The sequence below is a fragment of the Felis catus genome, chromosome C2 (genome assembly GCF_018350175.1).
Source record: "Felis catus isolate Fca126 chromosome C2, F.catus_Fca126_mat1.0, whole genome shotgun sequence".
NCBI classification, from domain to species: Eukaryota; Metazoa; Chordata; class Mammalia; order Carnivora; family Felidae; genus Felis; species Felis catus.
Window position 1 is genome coordinate 140,346,007 of NC_058376.1, and position 23,276 is coordinate 140,369,282.

At 43.0% G+C, this 23,276-nt stretch overlaps 1 protein-coding gene across 11 annotated transcripts in view; it reads right to left on the bottom strand.

Annotated features, from left to right (window-relative positions):
* Nucleotides 1–23,276, bottom strand: part of THRB (thyroid hormone receptor beta) — a 391,572-nt gene that overhangs the window by 93,372 nt on the left and 274,924 nt on the right. For 10 of the 11 annotated variants that reach the window (XM_045037689.1, XM_023260616.2, XM_023260619.2 and 7 more), the window contains one exon: nucleotides 17,138–17,201. The exons of the other annotated variant lie outside the window; for it this stretch is intronic. In XM_045037689.1, coding sequence (XP_044893624.1) covers nucleotides 17,138–17,159 — 22 coding nt within the window. In that variant the 5' untranslated portion in view covers nucleotides 17,160–17,201. The remainder of the gene's footprint in view (nucleotides 1–17,137; nucleotides 17,202–23,276) is intronic. 11 annotated transcript variants of the gene reach the window in all.

A 23,276-nucleotide genomic window follows, 5' to 3' on the forward strand; every position in this document is an offset into this window, starting at 1 on the left:
GGCATATTAAGTGTAGGAAGGACATTATGTTCAAATGAACAGGCTTGTCTGATTTCAGCCATGGAACAACAGTGCCGGAGAACGCTGATGCTTGGGAACTTGAAAGGCATGATTTTGGGGGGGAAAAAGTCAGTTTGAGATACAAACGTCTCCAGCTTTATGAAAGTCTGGCTTCTTGTGATACTTTCTGACCAAATAATAACCAAAAGGAGAGAGAATAATGTTCTGTAGGCAATTATCCTGTTTGGCATCTGTCTAGAGGTGACAGCTTCTCGAAGAGACAACAGTTCTACAAAATGGCAGTGTCACAGCACTCCACAACCTACACATGGGATGTTCTCTTGGGTATTCTCACTGTTACATTTAAGACACTGTGGCTGGCACATTAAGTGGCAGGTGTCACAAAATGATTCAAACTTGCTACCTCAAGCAAAATGGGCACTTTACTTCCTGCCTTAATTCTAGAAATAAGTTTGCCTGGGAAGATGAGCACAGTGGGGAAGAGGAAGAAGTTGCCGAAGTGAGGAAGCTGTTCTGGAACAAAAATCCCACGTGCCTTGCACACGACCGTTGTCTGAGGGTTATTAGGTGGATCCATATACGGACTCAGAAAGAGAGAGCCGGAAGTTACCGCGAGTGCTTAGAGGCTGCCCCTAGGCTGGCGGTCCTCACCTGGGCTTTTTGCTTCCCTGAGGACAGTGGTCAATGTCTGGAGACCCTTTCAGCAGTCACAACTCGGAGTGTGCGCACTGCCAGCATCTCGGGGATATAGGCCAGGGATGCCGCTCCAGTTTTTACAATCCCAGGATAGCCTTCCGCACCAAGAATTATCCACCTCTAACGTCGACAGTGCCGAGGCCATGAAACCCTGCCTGCAAAACCGCAAAGTGAGTGCGTGTTCTTGATAGCCTCTGATTCAGGGTGCTCTTACACTGGCCCTGCCGTTGTCTCCTCCCCACCAATCCATTCACTGACTCCAGGAGGAGGAAAAGTCTGATTGAATTAATACACGCTAAGGTATGACTGACTGATAGCACTAGCAGGAACACCTGTGTTTTTATTTTTTTGTGGGTGTCAATTTTTGAGAGCACAGGAATGGAGCCCGGAGGGTGGGGCAGAGGGAGACACAGACTCTGAAGCAGGCTCTAGGCTCTGAGCGCTTAGCACATAGCCTGACGTGGGGCTCGAACTCATGAGGCATGAGCTCATGACCTGAGCCGAAGTCAGATGCTTAACTGACAGAACCACCCAGGCACCCTGAAACACCTGTGTTTTAAGTGGCATGAATTTAATCTAAATGTACCTCCAATCTGCGAAATTTTTAGCGAGGGTGCCTTAATAACATGGACACTTATTTTTAGTGGATGGGGAAGATGGTGAAATTTATAGAGCGCCACTCACCTTCTAAAGCCACATACACACAAGCAAACGTGTGATGCGACGCCACTGGAATACAGCCATGAACACTTTATTACAAGCAACTATTTGCACTTAGTGTTGATCACCTTTCCAGCAAGGGAAGAAACACTAGAAGAAACTTGCTGTGCCCCCAAACAAACCTTATTTACTTTCTCTTCACGGCTAATATTGACCTGTGGGTTTTGATAGGATAGAGCCCATTTTTGTTAGGTATTTGAAATGTCCCTGCTCCCGTAAATCCCAGGCTGTCTTCTCTCTGGGCTGCTGTGGATCTATATTTGGAGGGCATGCTGCATAGGCTTGTATTTAGAGCTAGTGAAGCAGACGCAACATGAGTAAAATAATTAGCAGTAGGAATGAGCTTTGGAGTCCCTTCTTATTGGAAGGCTTAGAAATGGAAGGTTTCACTTTTCTTTATGCCAGTGTATGAGTGTATCACTTTATGCCAAAGTGATCCTACCTTGGCAAACTGGGGTGACTCCATGAATTGCTTTACTCTGTTCTCCTGAACATCAGCCAGGGCCATGTATGGTAGGTTGGTGTGCAGCAATTTGCCGAGTTCCAGGCAGATTAACTGGCTCACCTGGTCTTTATCCAGTGGGCTCAGAGCAGCAAAATTCAGAGAATAGTTGGGGCTCGAAGGGACCTTGGAGCTCATACCAGCCCAAAAACCTCTGGACAGTTACAACAAAACCATGCCTGACTGTTGCCCTTCCCCCTCCAAAGTGTGCATGTGATGTGGGCAGCGCTGAGACAGTCTGGGGCGAAACTGGGTGAAGGCAGAGGGCCCTCATCCAAATGAAGCGACCTCCTTGTTTCTAGGACTAGCAGGCCCTGTCTTCCATAGCTCTAACCCGGACTCAGGATTAGGGCAGCTGTTGATTATTTAAGATGACATCATACCGGCTGATGCATTCAGGTGGCTCCTTGTGTCAAGGTAACTGGTTGACTTTGTCAACCAGTGCACCCCTAGGGACTGGCAAACGATAGTCTTCTATAGGGCGGGGCAACTCTGGCAATGTGATGTGAGGTGCACAAAGTGGGTGGGGGACAGTGGTGAGAAGCTTTAAGAGTGCCAAACAGACCAGACCTGTAGATGGCAAGAGTTCCTGGGAGAGAAGCCGGGGAGGGGGGAGGAGGGGGGTGGTGGTGGTGGTGAAGAGAGTTGCGGATGAAGTACGGTAAAATTATCACCGGCCCTGAGCCAACCTGTCCCAGGCCCAGGAGCCCCATACTCTGGCCAATTCAACTCCTGTCCTTTTGGCTGGTGCATGTGGAGATCAAAGGCGTTTCTTCAGTGAATCTGTGGCACACGGAAAATTCCTGTGAAGGGTTGGGGCCTGATAGGGTCAGGAAGCACAGTGTATTCTTCGTCTTGGAAATACTGAATCTTAAAGCAGGTCTCTAGTAATTCAACTTGCTCCGGACTGATAGTTTGCAAGGAGAGGGAATCTACCATGGCTATAACTGCCCCTGCCTGGAAACAATTAGGCTCATCCCAAGCCTGGTCAATATTTCCTGGGTTCCTTTAAGACCAGGGATTGCATAAGAACCATGCGCAAAAGGATCTTTAGGAAATCCTCGTCTGGAAAGTAGGGAACAAGGCAGTTGGATGTATTCTAGAGGCAGGCCAGCAGCAAAAGGATGCTAGAATATTTAGGAATAGATTTTCAGCGGTGTCTCGTTCCTTGAAAACTGTCCATTCATTTAAAATATCCCTTCAGGATGTTTCTGGATCGCTGCTGGAAAGGACTGGGGGACCCATTTCTGACTCCCACCTATGATTCTTTACTTCTTGGACTGTGGAAAGGGCTGTTCAAGAGAGCTGGATGGCATTTGGTTATGGGATGTATCAGATCCATCCTCTAATGTGTTTGAAGCAAGATAATAGCACAGTTGCATCCCCCCTAAGCCTTCCTGGCGGGAGTGGTGTATTTGGCTTGGAGATAGTGACTGGTAGTAGATAGTGGAGATAGCTACTGGTGGTGGTGACGGTATCTGTCATTTATTACTTGAGGCTCACGATGTTTCAGTCGTGCTAAGCATGTGACATGATTTCTTTTTGACCCTTAACACTAATATTGAGATAACGATCCTCTCCATTTCACAGATGAAGAAACTGAGTATTGAGCAAGGGAAAACAACTTGCCCTAGGTCACAGCAGAAGAGGCAAAGGCACACTGGATCCTAGGTGGATTTGCCCACAGGCCTGTGCGCTTGACCCCTCTGTTGCGTTTTAATGGGTCAGCCATACACATATGGTTTGGGGCAAGATGGTGTATACTTTCCTGGGTTAGAGACCTATTGTCCTCATTATTTGCCTGCTCCCCCATCCTATTCTGCACTTAAAGAGATAAAAGCAAATAGAAGCAAAACAAGAACTGAGAGACCAGGAGTCCAGGAGGGCCAGAGGGGGAGGCTTCCCCCCAGGTTGGGTGTCTAGAGAGAGCCTCAGCAAGAAGACGAAGCCCTTGGCCATGACTGTGTGCAGATACTGTCCTCTTCCTTCTCTTGGGGGGCCTTGCACACTCTTCCTGACCTGTCAGCCAGTGGGAGGGGCCGCTATAGCCTTACCACTATGTGCCCTCAGGGACCTGGTCACCTCCCCAGAAGACCCTCCTTCTCTGGCTTGTAAAAGATGCTTTGCAACATAAAGGCCACCAGCCTTTGAAGAGGGCTCTCTGTCTGAGGAAACCTGTTGAAACTGAACAAATATTCGTAGCCCAAATCATATTTTAAGCCCTTGCTTTGTAACATGCTTCCTAGAATTCTCACCCTGTCAATTCACTTCCAAACGACAGGAACAAGTGAAACACTTTCCACTTGACCTCTCCATCTCTCAGATGCATTATTATTCATTAATGTATTCTATCTGGAATTTTGAGGGATAAACCTGTCTTCATAGCTTAGATGCACAGGGCCAAAAACAAATCATAACAAATTTGCAGAGTGTGCCGAGGAGGGTCCGAAGCCAGATCACTTAACGTTCATGGAGTGCCTGCTGGGGACAATGACTGTGCACATACTATTTATTGATCTAGACTCCGTGCTCTCCCCTTAATCGCTGCTGTTTCCTTAGAGTATACCCACAAGACTTGTCACACAGGGGGCTCTCAATAGATGTTTGCTGACCGATTTAACTAGGTTATTGATACAACTCCAGGATCCTTTCTGCTGTCTTTTTAAGCAACTTGCTCAAATTCACCAGGTTAATAACTGGAAAACTGGGGATTTGAACCCAAGGACACATGACTCCAAGGTCTATGTTTTTCTCACTATATCATCATGCAAACTCCAAAAGCATCTAGAAGTGGTGGTCAAAATAGATCATCCTAGCCCTGTCTGGAGATGCTGATATTACCTGGGAAAGGTTTAGAGGACTGGACCAGACATCTTTAAACAAAAAGATGACTTCAGCGGTGCCTGGGTGGCTCAGTCAGTTAAGGGTCCAACTTCATCTCCGGTCATGATCCCACGGTTCATGGGTTCAAGCCTTGGGTTGGGCTCTCTGCTGACAGCTTGGAGCCTGGAGCTGCTTCAGGTTCTGTGTCTCTTCCCCCCCTCTCCCCCTCTCTGCCTCTCCCCTGCTTGTGCGCGCGCTCTCTCTCTCTCTCTCTCTCTCTCTCTCTCTCTCTCTCTCTCTCTCAAAAATAAACATTAACAAAAATGACTTCAATATAAAAATCCGGTCTTATGTGACCTCACCTACTTCCATAATATTTTCATGCATTTGTATAGCCCTTTGTGGCACAGACTCATCATTGAAATCTGTGTGCTCTCTACTTCCTGGGCACATGCTAGGCTGCGTTCCTCAGCCTCCCTTCTAGTCACACGTGGCCATGTGACTGAGTTCAAGCCAGTGGAGTAAGAACATTGGGCACCGCTTCCAGGCCTGTCCCGGCCCATAAAGCAAGTCCATATATCCTTTCATTTTCTTTTCTCCCTCTCCTGTTGAATAGAGAAAATTATCAAGTCCTAGAAGTGAATGGGCATGTAAGAAGGAAGGAGCCTGGGCCCTCAAATGACCGTGGGGAATGTTATCCATCCACCAACAATGTGGCACTGGATTTAACATGAATCAGATATACAATTTTGTTGTATGAAGTCACTGAGATTTTGGGGTTCTCCTTGTGGTAGTAGAGAGCAATCATTTTACACTTCATAGGATTACAAATTGTTTTTTTAATCTTCTCCTAAAACTTTTACAAATGCAATCAGAGCCGATGGAAGCTCAAAGGAGGAGAGGTGTGAAGAATCATTTATGAGAAGATCTGAGACACCTGCACGGTACATTGCTGCATGGCTGTAAGCACATTACTTTGAGTTCATGGGCTTTGTTTCCCCACCTGTAATTTCAGGAGGTTGGAACAGATGGTCTGTAAGATTCCTTCTAGTTTCCAAACCTCTGTAAGTCTTTTGAGTTGTTAAAAAATCGGTATTGATGTGTTCAGAAACTGTGATCTCTTGACTGTGATTTTCTCCAAGGTAAGAACTATTTCTTCTGTTTCTATGTCTGGAGTCTAATATCTTAGATGCTGTAATGTTAAATTTAATTAGAATTTTCTATTGAAAAAACTCAGACTTTGCTAATGTTCTGATTTATGGCAATGATTTCTTGATCTAATTTGGAGCACAGTATCAAATGATTGAAATTCTCATGAATATTTTCATTATGCATTACTGAGTATGGTAGGCTATTTCATATTCATTTACATAGACTTAATCTTTGAAGAATGATTTTATAATAATACTGAAAGACTTTTTTGATTAAAGTCAGTGCCAGCAGTAATTGGTATTCTGATGGCTTCATTTATAGTTCTATTTAGCTAAATAATATAGGAGTATAATTCCTACTTAGAGTTGAGAAAATTGGAGTGCAGAATATTCACTTAACTTGAGGTCCACAAAAGTAGTATTGGGAAAGTATGAACAATTTCTAAAGTTCAGAAAGGCCCAAGGGAGATGATACAACATGAAACAGCCTATGCTACTGTCACGAAAAATCTTACGCCTTCTGGTTTTTCACAATTTTTTTTTTTTGTATCTGTGTAGTGTGGGATCATTATTCATTTTATTCTCCTCAACAGTATTCTATTACATACGTTTTGATTATTAAAAACGCGCAATGAATTCTATTTAATAAACGCTGTTTGGCAGGTAAAATATTTGGAAGCATAGGGTTCAAGGGAGATCTGGGTGGGGAAGTCACAAGAGGGTCTTGGCAGAAAAGCGGGGACCACAATTTGACACTATAAATGTGGAAAGAAATATAATGGTGGGAAACCCATCTTCGTTTGCTCTTTCTTTGTATTGGCAGCTGCAAGGGTATGTGTCTCCCCCTCTTGTTTTCTGCGGTCACTTCCTCCTTATGTGCTTATGTTCTACATCCTGGGGAACACGAAGCATGCCGGAAGATACTGTATCAGTATGGCCCCTTGGTCTTGGGTGGCATAGGAACCTATGCCTATTAAGACAATGAAGTAATAATACCAGCAAGTGTTTTAAGATGCTTATTTTATCAAGGATTATAGAAAGGAAGAGCTTGTATTAACAACTACGTACTTCCTTTTGTGTGAATTGTTTGCTTCAAATGTTATGTTTAGATTGCTTCATTAAAAATGTCTTTCCATTAAATAAGAAATGACAGAGGCATTTCTTGTCTCTCCTGTTTTAAAAAAAAGAAAGGCCTGTTGTACAGAGAAGTCTTTCAGGAAATCCTAAATAGGATGCTGAATTTGAATGAGACACTAAAGAGAAAACATGAATTATGGGAGTGAGCTAAACAAAGTGATAACACGTAAGCTTACCTGAAAAACAAACAAAAAAACTGAAAACATTTGTTTACATCTGTTTCCCCCCCCCCCCCCCCATTGTAGTTCAGTTAATTATATGGGCCATTTTTCACAATTAACATTAGTGTTAGTGATGCCTATTCTGTACCTGGTTCTCCCTCAGAATGTCTATGTTGTGTCCCAATGTGCCACACCCTGTGCTAAATGATTTCTATAAATCTAATACCCTCACCACAATCTTTTGAGAAAAGTTCAGTATTTTCAGCATGGGGATTTTTTGAAGCTCTCCCAGTGAGCAGTCCAGACTGAGCACCATAACCCATAGATACTGCTCACCAGAAAGCTACATTCTTCTGAGGGCCCACATGGAAGTCCTTTAATTTTCTTTAAACCACCACCACCACCACCCTCCCAGGAAGAAACTCCTTTCTTAACCGAATGCACCTTACAACTTTTAAACGACCCACTAAAGAAGAATGTCCAGTAAAGTTCCATTTTTCTTTTTTTATGAAAAATGCTGCCCTAGGAGTGCACTCCTGAAGGACATTGTGATCATTTAAACTGGAGAGGTTGCTACCCTGATGGGCTTTTTAGATAAATGCCAATGATGGCACCCACCAGCCAAATGCATGGTTGCAGGGACGTGGGTCTGTTGTTCATGGGCGACAGTAATGGAGCACACCCAGGTAGTCATTGGGAGTAAAGCATCTTTAACTACATTTCTGTTTGTCATCGCGGCCAGGTTAGGCCTAGATTCACTGGTGACATCTGTGTGTGTGTGTGTGTATGCATTTATTTATTAAAAATGTTTGTTTTTGAGAGCGAGAGAATCTGAAGCAGGCTCCAGGCTCTGAGCTGTCAGCGTTGAGCCCAACATGGGGCCGACCCCATGAGCCATGAGATCATGACCTGAGGTGAAGTCAGACACTCAACCGACTATGCCACCCGAGTGCCCCTTAACCGGTGATATTTTAGATGTCTTTTGTAGGTACTCAGATGAAGTGTTAGAATGAATGTTAGAAAATAAACATTTCCCAAAACATTTCCAATATGGAAGACAAAAACCCTCTAGATCAGTGGTTCTTAAACTTGTGTGTATCAGAATCATCTGGAGAGCTCATAGAGAATCCAGAAGCTCAGGTACATGCTGTTAGGTTGGATGGTAGTATAGAGCTTGTTTGGCCTTTTTTTTTTTTTTTTCTTTAAGCCAAAATTTCCAGTGATGTGGATACCTCACCACCAAGTTGAGAGACAACTGCTCTTTTCTCAACACTAGATGCACATCAGAATCACTTGAGGAGTTAAACAAAACCCCCCCCAAAACCAATAAAAACCCCAAAAACAAAAAACAAAAAAACAAAACCACTTGCCCAAGTAGAGTGGTTTAAAAAAAACAAAAGAGGCTCCACCCTAGACCAAGCCAATTGGAATCTTCCAGAGTGGGTCACAGACACTGATAGTTTTAAATAGTTCCCTAGTTTGACTGTATTGGGCAGCCTGGGCTGAGAATCTGTGTCCACCTTATGGCTTTCAGAATGGGTTGTACTATGGAATCACCTAGACAGTTTTACAAGAATGCTGAGTCTTGGGTCTACCTAGAGATTCTGATTTAACTGGTCTGGGGTGACATGGGCATAATCAGGATTTTAAAAGCTCCCAGGAGAGAGGCACCTGGGTGGCTCAGTCGGTTAAGTGGCTGACTTTGGCTCAGGTCATGATCTCACAGTTTGTGGGTTTAAGCCCTGCATTGGGCTCTGTGCTGACAGCTCAGAGCCTGGAGTCTGCATTGGATTCTGTGTCTCCCTCTCTCTCTAACCTGCCCTGCTCACGTGCTCTCTCAAAAAATAAACATTAAAAAAAGGATAAAGGCTTCTGGGTGGCTCAGTTGGCTGAGCATCTGACTCTTGACTTCAGCTCAAGTCATGATCCCCAGGGTCATGGGATTGATCCCTTTGCTGGGTGTGGAGCTTAAGATTCTCTCTCCCTCTCCCCCTCCCCCTCCCCAACTTCTGTGCCTGTGCACATGTGCATGTGCACGTGTGCTCTCTAAACAAAACAAAACAAAAATTAAAAACCTCACAAGATGATTCTAATGTACTGGCAAGTTTGAGCAGGTGAAGGCTAGGTCATCCATCAAAGAGGGGGGTTCTGCTTTAATCAGTTGAGGAGGAAAGACTGCTCACCTTACCTCCCTTGGCGGTGAGCATGAGGAAGACTAACAAAAAAAAATGAGACCTATCACTACTTAAAGTCACTTAGCCCACAAACCATGAGATCACGACCTGAGCTGAAATCCAGAGTCAGACCCTTAACCAACTGAGCCCTTCAGGCGTCCCCAAAAGAAAACTCTTGACTCACTGCAAACAAAATAACCTCACATATTCATTAGGGACTCAATTTTTGTTCGGAAAAGTTATTTTCAATTCTTTTGAAGGGTCTTGCACCTGCCAATGTGCCACTGCACCGGACCTTCAGTGGCATTTGGGGGAATAGAGAGGAGGATAGTCCCAACACAGCAGAACCCTGCTAGGTTACGTTTGTTATTTGTTATTATGTTGTTTGTTAGCAGGAGCCAAGTAAAGATGTGCGGGGTGATTCTTGGTTATGGCAACCTTGAAGGAGGTAGAGATGTGTTTATCAGACTGATGACGGCTTGATTGTGGTGGTTGAAGAAACGATGATGATGATGGTGATACTGAGAATGGGTGCAGAGTGGGGAGCAGGGACAGTGGGGCTGGGGGTTAGGGCAGACCTCTAGAAAAAGCCAAAGAGTGTAAAGGAATTCTTCTTGAAAGAATACAGGGGTTAGTGATAAAGAAATTTTTTTCTTTGTCTTGTACTTCCATCATTCATTCTCTGTAAAGCCCTGTCCCTTTGACATTTCAACTTCTTGATCCCTTGGCTGCAGCTCAAACTTGGAAGGTGAAGTTGTTCTAGAATTTTGGGGAAAATTTTTCACTAATCTGGCTGGATTTGGTGACATTTCATTAATCTACTCTCTTTCAGAAAGTTCCACACTTTTCAGTAGGAAATCTATCTTCCAGGAGAAGTTCAGGATGTTAAGGAGGTGAGAGATGGGAGGACAGAGGCCATCAGATTACAACAGGGCCAGGTTTTCTTTAGCTAGGATATGTGGCAAGGTCCGGCCCCCTTTACCCATTTGTATTGTGCAAAAGGTCACTGTGCGTTCTGTTTACGGAGAAAAAAGTATTTGCTTTTGTGTCAAAGGGTGATGTGTTATTTGCACAGGAATTTGCGCTCCCTTTTTGTGGTCTTCTTGACTTCTCCCTTGTTCTGGTGGAAACGGGAAAAAATCTTGAACTGAGGTTCTGGGTTCCTTTCTTCCCCAGACAGGACACTATGGAGTGACTCGCTTCTACCAATTTGTGTGTGATGGGGGTTGGGGGGGGTATAAAATTATAAGCATTTTCGGCTTTCCCCTCTCCTGCCTTCTAAGGTGAGTTCCTTAGAAAGGAAGATCTATTTATTCTGCTGAGTGGGGCCTTAAAAGGGGATGTAAGGGGGAGAGGGGAGAGAAGGGACCCACAACCTTTAGAGGAAAAGAGCAGATGGAGTTATGGGCTGGGGAGGAGGGAGAAGAAGAGTCAAGAGAATCCTGACTGACCTGGGGGAGGGGAAGCAGTGTGTTTAGAGCCACCACACCAGGATTTTTGGCCTTAGCAGGGAGAGCGAGAAGAGGACAAGACATTTCAGCAGTTACCATTAGTAGTGATCGGTGGGAGAGCTGTCTGTGGAGGAGTTGAAAGATTTTCTGTGTGATGTGGGTACAGCAGCCTCCCTTCTGCCCTCAAGGCATTTCAGAGAGGACTGATGTTTCCTTTCTAGCCTTTCAGTGAGATTTTTGTTTCTTGTAGAAGTGACACCAAGCCGAGGAGGGAGCAAAACGGCCCCCATTGTTTCATGTGGTTAAATGCCCAAGAAATAAAACCAAAGGTCCTTTTTTGTAATTGGCTCCACCAACGGGAGAGCTAGCTATTTGGGCGAGTTGGTATTTTTCCTTCTCCAGAACTATTTGTGGCAACGTTTGTCATGTGCCTAGCTGGCTCCATGAAATCCCAGGCCATGTTTTATTTTTGGCCACCACCAGGGAAACAGGAACTTGGAAGAATGTGAAAGAAGCCTCTAGATGCTCTTTCGGAAGAATTATGCCAGGAGTGCATAAATCAATATAACCTCTCCCAGCTCCTGTAGCAACATGGGGAAGGATGCAGAGCATCGTGTCTGGCTTCTACGGTTGTGTCCTTTGCAGGGGTAACCAGTACAAAGACTTGGGGTTTGGCAGGCCTGGCTTGGGGAAGAAGGGACAGAAGGGCCTCCAGCACTGGCAGGCTCTCCCTCCCTGCCATCAAAGGCTCTGGTACTTTGGGTGGATGGTTGGTGCATAAAGGATAAATAAGAGAGGGTGTTTGTTGAGAAAATTTTCAACTGTGACGTCATCCTTGTCTCCTTAACGAGAACTACGTGTTGAAATAGTAATGCTAACTCATTGCAAAGAACTCCTTGAGCTGTGTGTCCCTCAGTCCTCACCAGAAGACATTTCTAAGCTTGACAAAATCAAGCTTAGACGAGCAAAGGCATAAATCACAACATGACACCTCAATAGAGCTCACTGTGTAGAACCTAAAAACTTGTAAACGTGATGGCATGGTATTTGTTGACGTATGCAACTTATTTGTAAATGGTTCAAGATAAAAATTACATAAAAACATAGCGACAGGGACCGAGAGACATAGAGAGTGGGGAAGAGAATTAAGCAAATGTGATAAAGTGTTGACATTTGAGGACTCTGAATCGAGGGTAGCTAGGGCTTCTTGGAACCAATCTTGCAGACTTTTCTGTTAGTATGGAATTATTTCAAAAGAAGAAAAAGAGAAATTAAAAATGGTCAAATATTGCCAAAATGAAAAGAGATATATACTAAAATTGGAAAATAAGATAGAAACAGAGAGGAAGGCAACCCATAAGAGACTCTTAAATACAGAGAGCAAACTGTGAGGGTTGCTGGAGGGGAGGGGATGGAGGGGATGGGCTAGATGGGTGACGGGCATTAAGGAGGGCAATTATTGGGATGGGCACTGGATGTTCTATGTAAGCAATGAATCACTAAATTCTCTTGAAACCAATGCCACACCGTATATTAACCAACTTGAGTTTAAATCAGTTTTTAAAAAGAATAAAACAAAATTGGAAAATGATTATAACATCAATCATTGACAATGAATTATTTTCTTAATGTGTGAATCATAAGAAAAAAATGACACAACAGGAAAGTTAAATGAGCAGGTAAGTTATAAAAGTCTTTTAAGTGGTCAGTGTGTGTGTGTGTGTGTGTAGCCAAATTATCAGTAAGAAAAATATAAAGTTTTAAAAAGCTGTGATAAAATTTTGTCTAATACTCAAAAATTAATTACCAAAAAGCTCCAAACTTGGAGGATTTATGATTAAATGGGTGCTGTACTGCTGATCGGTATCTCAAACCGTCTAATAATCTGGTGACAATTTGGCAACAGAAAAGGTTTTTAAAGATACTCAGTCCCTTTAACTTAGCATTTCCTTTTGTTTCCTTGAGATTAAACTCTACTATTAGAGCTGTGAAGGCATATACAGCACAGTTGGTTCTAACATTACTTAAGTCAAATTATATTAAAAGTCTAGGGGCATTTGGGTGACTTGGTCATTAAGCATCTGACTCTGGATTTCGGCCCAGGTCACGATGTCGCACAGTTCCTGACATCGAGCCTGGTGTGAGGCTCTGCACTGATGGTGTGGAGCATGCTTGGAATTCTCGCTCTCCTTCTCTCTGCTCCTCCCCTGCTTGTGCACGTGCTGTTTCTCTCAAAATAGACCTTTTTGTTTTTTAAAAGTATAACATCAAGGGCCGTATCAGTGAATGATTACTAAGAAACCATGACCAAAATCCTATTTCAGAAGAGTATTGACAGCGGGATATGTTAACAGTAACACTGTTAACATTATCTTTGGATAGTGTCCTAATTTTGCTGTCGTCAACCTCCTGATTCTGTGATGATGGTCTACTTAGGCTGTGGGACATAAACACAATGGTGATTCTCCTTCTAAAGGAATGAAACAGTTATAAGGATCATTTGAAAAGCCTAAGGAACACGTGGAGAGCCACCCCTGGAAAATGCCATGGGCTCACAATAAATTACTGAGTTTTGCCAGCTTAAATGTTTGGTTTGACTCTGAAAAACCTGTTCATTAGAATAGTCTTAAAACACAGAAAACACTGCTCTGGGGATCCCTTTTTCTTCCAACCATCAATGTACCCATGCTCTACTTCATGAAAATGTGATTTATAAATGTTTACATGTGAAGTATAACCTAATTGTAAATGTAGAAGGAGAATTAGAGATGAACTAGTCTCCTTTTCTCATTTAATAAGGAATTAAAGATCTAGGGACATGAGGTGACATGCTTGGTTACTATCCTTAATATATAATAAACTTCTATAAACCTCGAGAAAAACATAAAATCCACAATGAGCAAGTGGACCATAAATATGAAGTGAGTTACGGATGAAGAAATACAAGTGGCCAAGAAGCATGTAAAAAAAAGGTCAACCTGAGCAGTAATGAGAAATGTAAATTAAGCAAAATGAAGAATTACATAGGTTTTTTTTTTTTTTAAACAAATGACCCCATCCCCAAACATGCAAACAGTCTGAAGATCATACAGTGGAACATTGGAGCAACAACTGAGAGCGGTCCTATCCTTGCTAACATCCCTCCCCTCGTGCCTGGGATATACTCAAGAGTAATAGTTTGAGAAAGAAAAAGAAAAGGGCAAACATCACAAGGATGTTTCTTTTTGACCAAGGCCAAAAGCCTCTAACTTTGGTATTTGAACTTTTAGGTATTCATTCACATTTTGGAACAAACTTTGCTGTGAATCATGGTTTGATGCAAAATAAAGCTCATTATAATGCCATAAATGTTAGCAGAATTCCCCTCAGATTACTTAGGAAGCAGTGCTTAATGCCAGATTAACAAAATACTATATTAAGGCACTTTCTGACTATCTCCATTAAGAGTCCGTATCTTTCAGTGAGTGATTTCATATAGTCCTAATTTCAAATTAGGTAAAGCAACCAGAAAATTTTGGCAAGGCTGGACTCCACTGTAGCTGATATTAAATAACCCTAGAAAATAAACAAATTTCCATGCAAGCTAATGCAAAAATAAGTTTACTAAGCATTCTGGCTGAAAGAGATTGCATACCATCAACATGACTCTTATCTGAAAATGTTGGTCTTCTTGCTTTTAGGAAAATAAATTCAATGTTCTTATTCCTTTTCATTTAAAGAATGGTTTTATTTTCAAAGAGATTAATTGATTTCCTGTACTGCATAACAGTAATATTGCCTATTATGTTTTTCAAAGAAGAAAATAATGTATATTTGCCCTTTAAATTATGCTCCTAAAGCAAGCACTTAACTCCGATGACTTACATACAACTTTACTATGGTCTCCCACAATGAAATTCTTTAGATTTCTTAAAATAAACACATAGCCTGAGACCATAGCAAAAAAGTGAGGGGAAAGGATACTTTTTTATTTCGTCCACAAACAAGGGAGTCTAAAGCGATAATTCTCTCAGCTGAGTCCATTAACATGCAGTAAATGTGTGCATGGAGTACATTTCTTTTGCAAATAGTACTGTTAGTTTCTACACTATGAAACAAATGCCAGGAAGCAAAAACTCCCTCCTCCACTGGGAGGCACCTGGGGTTCCAGCTCAGTCTGCAAGAAAAGCATCTTGACTTCAAGATCAGCTGAAAAGCTGGCTCAATCTAGAATTGTCCTGGAGTGAGCCTAGATTCATCACTCTGTCCTGGAGATGACCTGAGTTGACCTTGGGGGTTCTGCCCAACAATAAGATGGTCTGGACTCTACTGGACTCTAGACCAAGAGTTCACAAACTACAGTCCTTGGGCCAAAGCTGGCCTGCTGCCTGTTTAGTAAATAAAGTTGTGTTGAAACCTATTCTGCCTGTTTATGTATACTCCATGGCTTTTCATGCTACAATGGCAGAACTGAGTAGTCTGCAATGCCAGAGATATTTACCATCTGGCTCTTTAAAAAAAAATGCTAGCCCTGCTCTATAGAAACCTGGGATGGATGGCCACTTCTGGACTCTATCTGGAACCAACCTCATAGCAAAGGACATCCACTAAATTACCCACTTTTCTACCAAGTTTTGCCATTTTCATGTCTCAAAAGGTTACATGAGACTATCTTTGAGACTATCTTTGGAGTATTTTTCTAGTGGGCAAGTTATCATGGAGTATAGAGCCACTCTTGTGTCACACTTGATCTTGCACTATCCTGTATCAGAGGGGGACACTTTCCCTAGGCTTTGCAGTGTGGCTACCTGTTGCTTGATATCTACGTGTTCACACATGCCTGTGCCTGCAAAGATTTGTACTTTATTCCTTCCAGTTGAAATTCCCACACATAGGTAAACACAAAGGAGATTGCTAAGGTTGATGTGTGCCAATTTTCCACCGAATGACCGAGTTTATGACACAGAACAGGTGCAATTGAAGTGGGAAAGAATTTTGCCTGGTTGGAAGTGGAATAAAAATGGAGTGGATATGTTCTGATGACTGTTAGTGAGCAAAAAAAAAAAAAATAGGAAAAGGTGAGATGTGGTTCTGAGGCCCTCACTTCTTACTGGTGTGAATCATTCTGGTCTGTTCAGGCACTCCATCTTTTTGCTGCCCCAGGAGCTCCAGGGTAGGTGGGTATAAAGGGAGGGCAGTGATGCTGAGGGAGGCAGTGTTATGGTAATTAGGAGGTCCCCAAACTTACAGAAGGCTGACTGGCAACTTTAAGTCGCCTCAGTGTCTTAGGTCTACCGGGGAATGGCTTCTTGGAGTACTTGTCCTGTATGTTTAGTTTGTCACTAGGTGAGGTGACATGAATGGACTATCAAAGGTCAAGCTGTACCCATGACTCCCAGAGGTCTAGGAGTATCTGCCCTGCTGTCGTGGTAACCACAAGAACACGTGTGGGCTTGGTGCTAGGCTGGAAGGTAGACAGCAGAGATTATAAATTGGTAGCCCACGGGGTTGATTCCAGTCAGCAGACATATTTTGACTGGCCCGTGAGTCTTTGGTATTCTATTAAGTTAATTGTTAATATTTATGAGTGGCAATACTTCATTTAAAATCTGGATTTCCAGCTTCTTTTGAAAAGTTGAAGTCTTTGGGCATTCTGGGCTTCTTCCCCACTGTATGTCAGTGATCACCTAGAGTGGAAGAATGGCTTCTCTTCAGAGAACCTGAGTACTCCAGTTTTGTTTGTTGTTTTCTCTTACACCCAACCTGTTCCCACATTGGTGTCCTCTGCCTGGCCCCTGGGGCCTTTGAGTTTGCAACCCCTGCTCTGTGTGTTGCACAAAGAATTCACACTGTTGCAACCTTATGTTCCTTGGGGGTCATTCTGTCTCCTTTGTCCCTTGCTAAGAGTTTCTACCTCATTCACCTGATGTGATCTAATCCTATTCCATCCCGACTGTACTGCTAACTGGAATAAACAGCCCATTTTGGAGAAATATGTAGAGGCATTTCTTACATTGACCTGAATGAATATAAAGAGTCAATGTGTCTCATGTGCAAGGGTTATCTTCGGATGGCTAAAACCAAGCCTTTCACTGTGAATTATCATTTCTTCACGATAGGTTTCTGCATCTCATAGTTTCTGAAGAAGAGCAAAACTCACTGGTAGGGATGTATTCCTAGGATATATCTGCATTTAGTCTTAGTTGATGGTTTGGAAAATAATGTTGTGAAGACTCTTAGGTTGGTCTTCTAGAAACCCTGTATTTCTCTTCAGGTGGAACAAAAATGGAGACATGCAAAGAGAATTTTAAAAAAGAGATACCTGTCATACTGTTGGGAGTCATAGGTTAGTAATCATTCTGGACCTTTTTTTTCACTGACACCTCCTACAAAGAAAAAGACAAGAAAGAATACCCCAGGTTATAACCTGTATCTTCCGTAAGGTTTTTGTTTCAAACAATATCATGTACATTAATTAGCTTGAGGCAATTTGTTTCTCTCAACTCACACCTAGGGAACTTGAAGCAACCGTGGACTCTGTGACATGTGTCAATTTACAAGATGTTTCATTCTTAATCTCCGGGTTCCTTCCATAAATATGTATTTAACATATTTTATTCAAGATCACGTCTATTTTTCCATCTCAAGTTTTAAGAACACTACCAGCACACTGACTTGCTGCTTTTCCCAAGAGTGGCGAAGATGTACTAGCATCTTTAGTCTAGATCTTTGCTTCTCAAAGTGAGAAGCATTAATCTCATATTTGTGCAGTGGCCTCCAATCCCTGCTTCCAGTTCTCCCTGAGACCAAGCTGTGTCCCTCCTGCCCCTTCAAGGGTTTGGTTCCTCAGTCCTTCCTGAGCAAAACTGTCCCTGTGTTTACATAAGCTGGTTCAAGTCCGGTTTCTGTCACTTGCAACCAAGAGTCTGGGCTGATAACACTGACATTAAAATATAACATTAATACAAATGTGTGAAAATAGTTTTGTGTCCTTTGTATGATCTCAAAGATGAAACTATAAAATCTCAGTCATGTTCTTGCTATACCATCACTTAAAAATATCTTTGTTTTCACAACTATATGGTCAACTAATTTTTGCAAAGCAGGAAAGAATATCCAATGGAAAAAGACAGTCACTTTAACAAGTGTTGGTGTTGGGAAAATTGGATGGCAATATGTATAAGAATGAAACTAGACTGCTTTCTTATACCATACATAAGAATAGATTGAGAATGGTTGAAAGACCTAAACGTGAGACCAGAAACCATCAAAATCCTAGAGGAGAATACAGGCAGCAACTTCTTTGACTTCAGCCATAGCAACTTCTTACTAGATGCATTGCAGAACGCAAGGGAAACAAAAGCAAACATGAACTGTTGGGATTTCATCAAGATCAAAAGTTTCTGCACAGCGGAGGAAACAATCAACAAAACTAAAAGGCAACTCATGGAATGGGAAAAGATATTTGCAAGTGACATATCTGATAAAGGATATCCAAAATCTATATAGAATGTATCAAACTCAGCACCCAAAAAGAATGAAATCTTGCCATTTGCACTGATGTGGATGGAGGTAGAATGAATTATGCAAAGCAAAATAAATCAATCAGATAAAGACAAATACCATGATTTCACCTCCTATGTGGAATTTAAGAAACAAAACAGATAAACATATGGGAGGAGAAAACAGAAATAAACCACAAGAGACTCTTAATGATAGAAAACAAACTGAGGGTTGATGGAGGGGAAGTGGGTGTAGGGATGGGCTAGATGGGTGATGGGTACTAAGGAGGGCACTTGTGATGAACACTGAGTGTTGTATGTGAGTGATGAATCACTGAATTCTCCTGAAACCAATATTGCACTGTATGTTAACTAAATAAAATTTAAATTAAAAAAAATCTTTGTTTTCAAAATTCTAATTGAATAGGCATACGAACTACAGAAAGTTGTATTGTGTGTGAAGTAGAAAGTATCTATGAACAAGAAAAAAATCTTAAGGCTTTCAAAATATTGTCAGCACTAAAGTTAGTACTAATTTTCATACTTAGTACTGTTTTCCTTTAGTATTACCATTACTATACGATTGCCATTACTATAGTGTGAATAGTATGCTAGAGTTACTATAGTACTTCGGCATATGGTGATGTTTAGTGCTATTTTCCTTCAGTGACCTCTAGAGTCTTATAATGTAATTGCAGGAAGTCTAAGAACCCTCTAGAGTAGACGGGTGTCCGGGGCCCCCTTTCCTAGCAGTCCTATGCTATAGCGTGGGGTCAACGGAGTGCCCTGTACTTGAGTGGACACACGGAAGGTCTCCGAGAGCCTGGGGCTCACCAGCTGGTCATGGGGTCAAAGGAAAAAACAAAGTCCAAAGAGCTTAAGAATAAAGAAAGCTGCGGGTTTTTTTGTTTTTGTTTTTTTTTTGTTGTTGTTGTTGTCAGGAAGGAAAACAAACTTGGTGAGGGGTGTTATGAGCAGGTGAGTGAGGAGGAAGGTCAGGTGGTGCTGTGTGGGAGAAGGCGTAGCTAATGAAGGACTGGCAAGCTGCTCTCTGTCCAGGAAAGGCTGAGTCACAGTCTGTATCATTCATTAAGCAAGTCCCACCACTCACAGGGGAGGGAAGAGTCTTCAGTTAGACTGTGAGGGTCTGTGTCCTGAGGGTCTCAAAGTTGAAGGTCCTCTCACACCAACAGAGGGGAGAATGACATTCAGTTTAGACACACCTAGGTGAGTGCTACTTGAATGAAGAACATTCCTTTTACGTGAATCATTCATTTGTTCGGTTGGTCAGTCCAGAGGCCTTGATTGAGGGCCTACTCTGCTCAGGCAGTCCCCCAGGCTTTGCCCAAAGACAACACCTTGGCCTCTCCATAAGGGGCTTCTTATCCAACAGGGAGAGAATAATGCAAAAGTGGATGCGGGTTTCCCCTTAAGTGTCTCTTCAGAGCTGACTGGGACACAAAGGAAGCAGAGGTCACTTCTACCTGGGGCTATCTGGAAGGCTTAATGGAGGGGACTCTGGACCTAAAGGGTCTTGTTTTTAAGAGGTCTCGCCTTAGGTCATGATTTAATGCTTTGTTTTCATGCTTGTGCTTGAGGCACAGGGACTACTTTGAGTAACTCTTTTAAATTACGCAGGTTTAAGTGGGGGAGTGTTACTATCCAGCTTGAGTTTTTCTTAAATATTTATTTTTGAGAGAGAGAAAGCACACCCGCATGGGACCTATACCTTAGATTTCCCCTCACTTAAGATTATGCTTTTATTTTTTTAGATGTTTATTTATTTTGAGGGACGGGTGGAGGAGCATAGAGAGAGGGAGACAGAGAATCCTAAGCAGGCTCTGTGCTGATGGCACAGAGCCTGATGTGGAGCTCAAACCCATGAACCATGAGATCATGACTTGAGCCAAAACCAAGAGTCAGCTGCTTAACTGACTGAGCCACCCAGGCGCCCCTAGCCAACTTGAGGTTTTAAAGCTTCACAGCTACTGAGTCAAAGCAGACCTGTCAGAGGGCTATGGCAGGTGGAGGGGAGAGATGAAGGTGGCCAGAACTAGGGGGGTGGCAGCAGAGGATGAGGGACTCAAGTGACATTAAGGAAGCAGAAATAATAAGACACTGTGATGAATGTGATATGAGCAAACACTAGGGATACAAATAGGTTAAGACTAGAAGGCTCTTGGCTCTCAAGGACTTTACAATCCATTTAACAAGCTGGCTGGGAAGGTGGAGCCCACTGGCCAGGAGCAGCTAAATATATAAGTCAGATGTGTGGTGTGCCAAGAGGCAGTGTGGAAAATCACTCAGGGCCGTGCCTTTTTCTGCCCACTTATTCTCAGTCCAATGCCATGTCCCTTAGGGAAAACCTATTCCCCATGGAAGAATGGAAAAGTGGGCATTTACCTCCAAAGCACTGAAAAATACATTTATATTAAAAAAAAATACAAATGATGGAGAAATTTATTGAGTTCTCAGAAACTGGAAAGTAAAAGGAATTATGACAAACATGTAGGAGGTAGGTCTAGGGACTCTGGGAGATATTGGGCTCTATGCAACCCACCGTGAGCTCAAAGACCATCTTGGGTGCGTGGATGGAAGCATAGCCTATAGGACAAGTCAGGCCATGTTTGGACTGCTACATTTTAAGAGAGAGACTCATGTAGAATGTCCAGGTTGATGGAAACCACATCTTAAGGAACTGTTGAAGGGAACCTAGAAAAGGGAGCAGTCACATGAAGGTTAGATAAAGGTCTTCAAACATCTGAGGAGCTGTCATGTGGAGTTAAGCGTGTCAGTGGACAGGATGGCTGGAGAGATGCTGTGGGTGACCTTGGGTGGAAGAAGATGCACATCTCCAAGCAGTGCACCTTCTCCAGACCTTGGGCTGCGTTTTGTTCTCAGGATAGATTAAGCCTCTCCTGAGAAGACCAGGGTCTTTATCCTGCAAGAAAGCAGGTGCCAGGTGTGTGATATGGTTCCGGGGACATGTTAAAGCCCTGCTGCATGCTTCCCCTTAAAATTCTTCTCCAATGCTTTATGCCTTTACCTCAGTGGATCTCAACTGTTTCGGGGCAGGGGGGCGGTCCAGTCTCCTCAAAGAATATAATGGAAGTTACAGGCCTCTCCCCTTGAAAGATGGGTAGAAGGGGATTCACAGACCACCCCCCCCCACACACACACACAATAAATCTGTGGGTGCCACATTAAGCTTTGGCTGCAGGCTCTGGTCACTGTTAAAATGCAAAAGCTCATGGAAAAAAACACAAATTGATAAACACAATCTATTGAATAAAATGAAAAAGGGATGTGCAAGCTATTTTTGGTCAGTGGCAAGAAAGAACAGGACCTACAAGCAGTAGATCCCTTTGTGGGTAGAAGGAAGGTAAGTTTTGGAGAAGCAAGGCTGGAGGCTAAAGAAGAATCCTCCAATGCAAGGTCTGGGGCCACTCTAGTTAAGCCATCAGCCACCATTGCAACTCTGGATCATTTGAGATGAATTATGCATGTTGTCTGCCCCTAGGGGGCTTAGGTGATGAACAACTTGTACCTTCTGGGCAGAAGAATTGACTGGAGGGATAAGAGATCTCTTTGGAGGCACTGAGGAGAGTGTGATTAATTTTATCTGTATGAGGAGGACCCACGGTGATATTTGAGCTTGACTTTGAAAAATGAGTCAGGATATTTTCCAGTTGGAGAATAAAAACAGTATGGTTCATGAACAACAAAAGAACAAAAGGTATAGCATCTTGTGACAGGGTACATGATTTGGGATGGGAGAAGAAAGAACATGGCCAAGAATGAAGCTGAAAATGTAGTTTAGGGCCACATGGTGAAGGGTCTTGAAAGGTTTGCTGTGGACTTCAGACTTTATCCTACGGGAAATAGGAAGCTAGGGAAGGTCTTTAAGAAGAGGACCCACCCAATTTGAGAAAGATAACTCTGCTGCAGTGTGGAGGACGAATCCTCAGGAGGCTAACCCCTTTGGTGGCACCTCTTTGTGCGGGATCATTGCTATTTTCCTGTCTTAGTGTTCAAGCTAGAGTAGGGTCAGAGAGAACACCCCTACTTCGATCTTGTAAAACTCCAGTGCATTTCCCCAGATCGCACACCTCTTTGTCCTCTTGTGTTTCCTTTCCCCTACTAGAAACTACAACATTGAAGGGACAACTGTAAAAATCGCCCCTTGAAAAATCTTTCCATATGGACCCAGTGAGTCATTGCTTATATAGCCTGTACATAAATTAACATGAAATGCCATATCCCCCTCATGTTTTTACATCAAGGGTACCAGAGTATCATGCATCCTGATGCATCAGAACCGTAAGATACACAGGGCTTATGTGCTAACACTTGAATAGGTACTTCATGGGCAGCCAAGGAAGCCATGAGTGCACTGGGGGGTGGGCTGGGGTGGGTTGGGGCTAACCTTCATAAGCAAATTTCTTGATTCAGTTTAAAAGATCAGATGTCCGAATGTTAGGTTGCCATAGGCTCTTAAGCTGAGACCATTAACATCAAGAAGGCTCTCAAAGGAGGACAGACCCCCACCCTCTCACCTGGCATCGAACCGACATTGATAATCTACTCTTCCTAAATAAAAGGGTTTTAGAGGTCATGGCAATAAGAGTGGAGGGCAATGCTTGGGGATGTGCCTTAAAGTTGTGTTTACATAGCAAGAAGCTGTTTTGACTAAGTTTAGTTGGTATTGTGGGGCATTGTGCACTGCTGGAGTTTATGGGATGGAGCTAGGGGTTCTGTCTGCACTTTGGCCTTACCACTACTCTGTCTCTGGCATCTGGAAACACATCCGGGTGAGGGCAAATGGCTGCCCTTGAAAGTGGGCGCACCTCATGCAAGGAGGGCAGTGAGGTTGTGGATCTCCATCAGGTGCCTTGTACCCCCCACTTCGAACATCCTCTCTCTCCTGGAGTTTCCCCTTCTGTCTCCTTCCCCTCATGG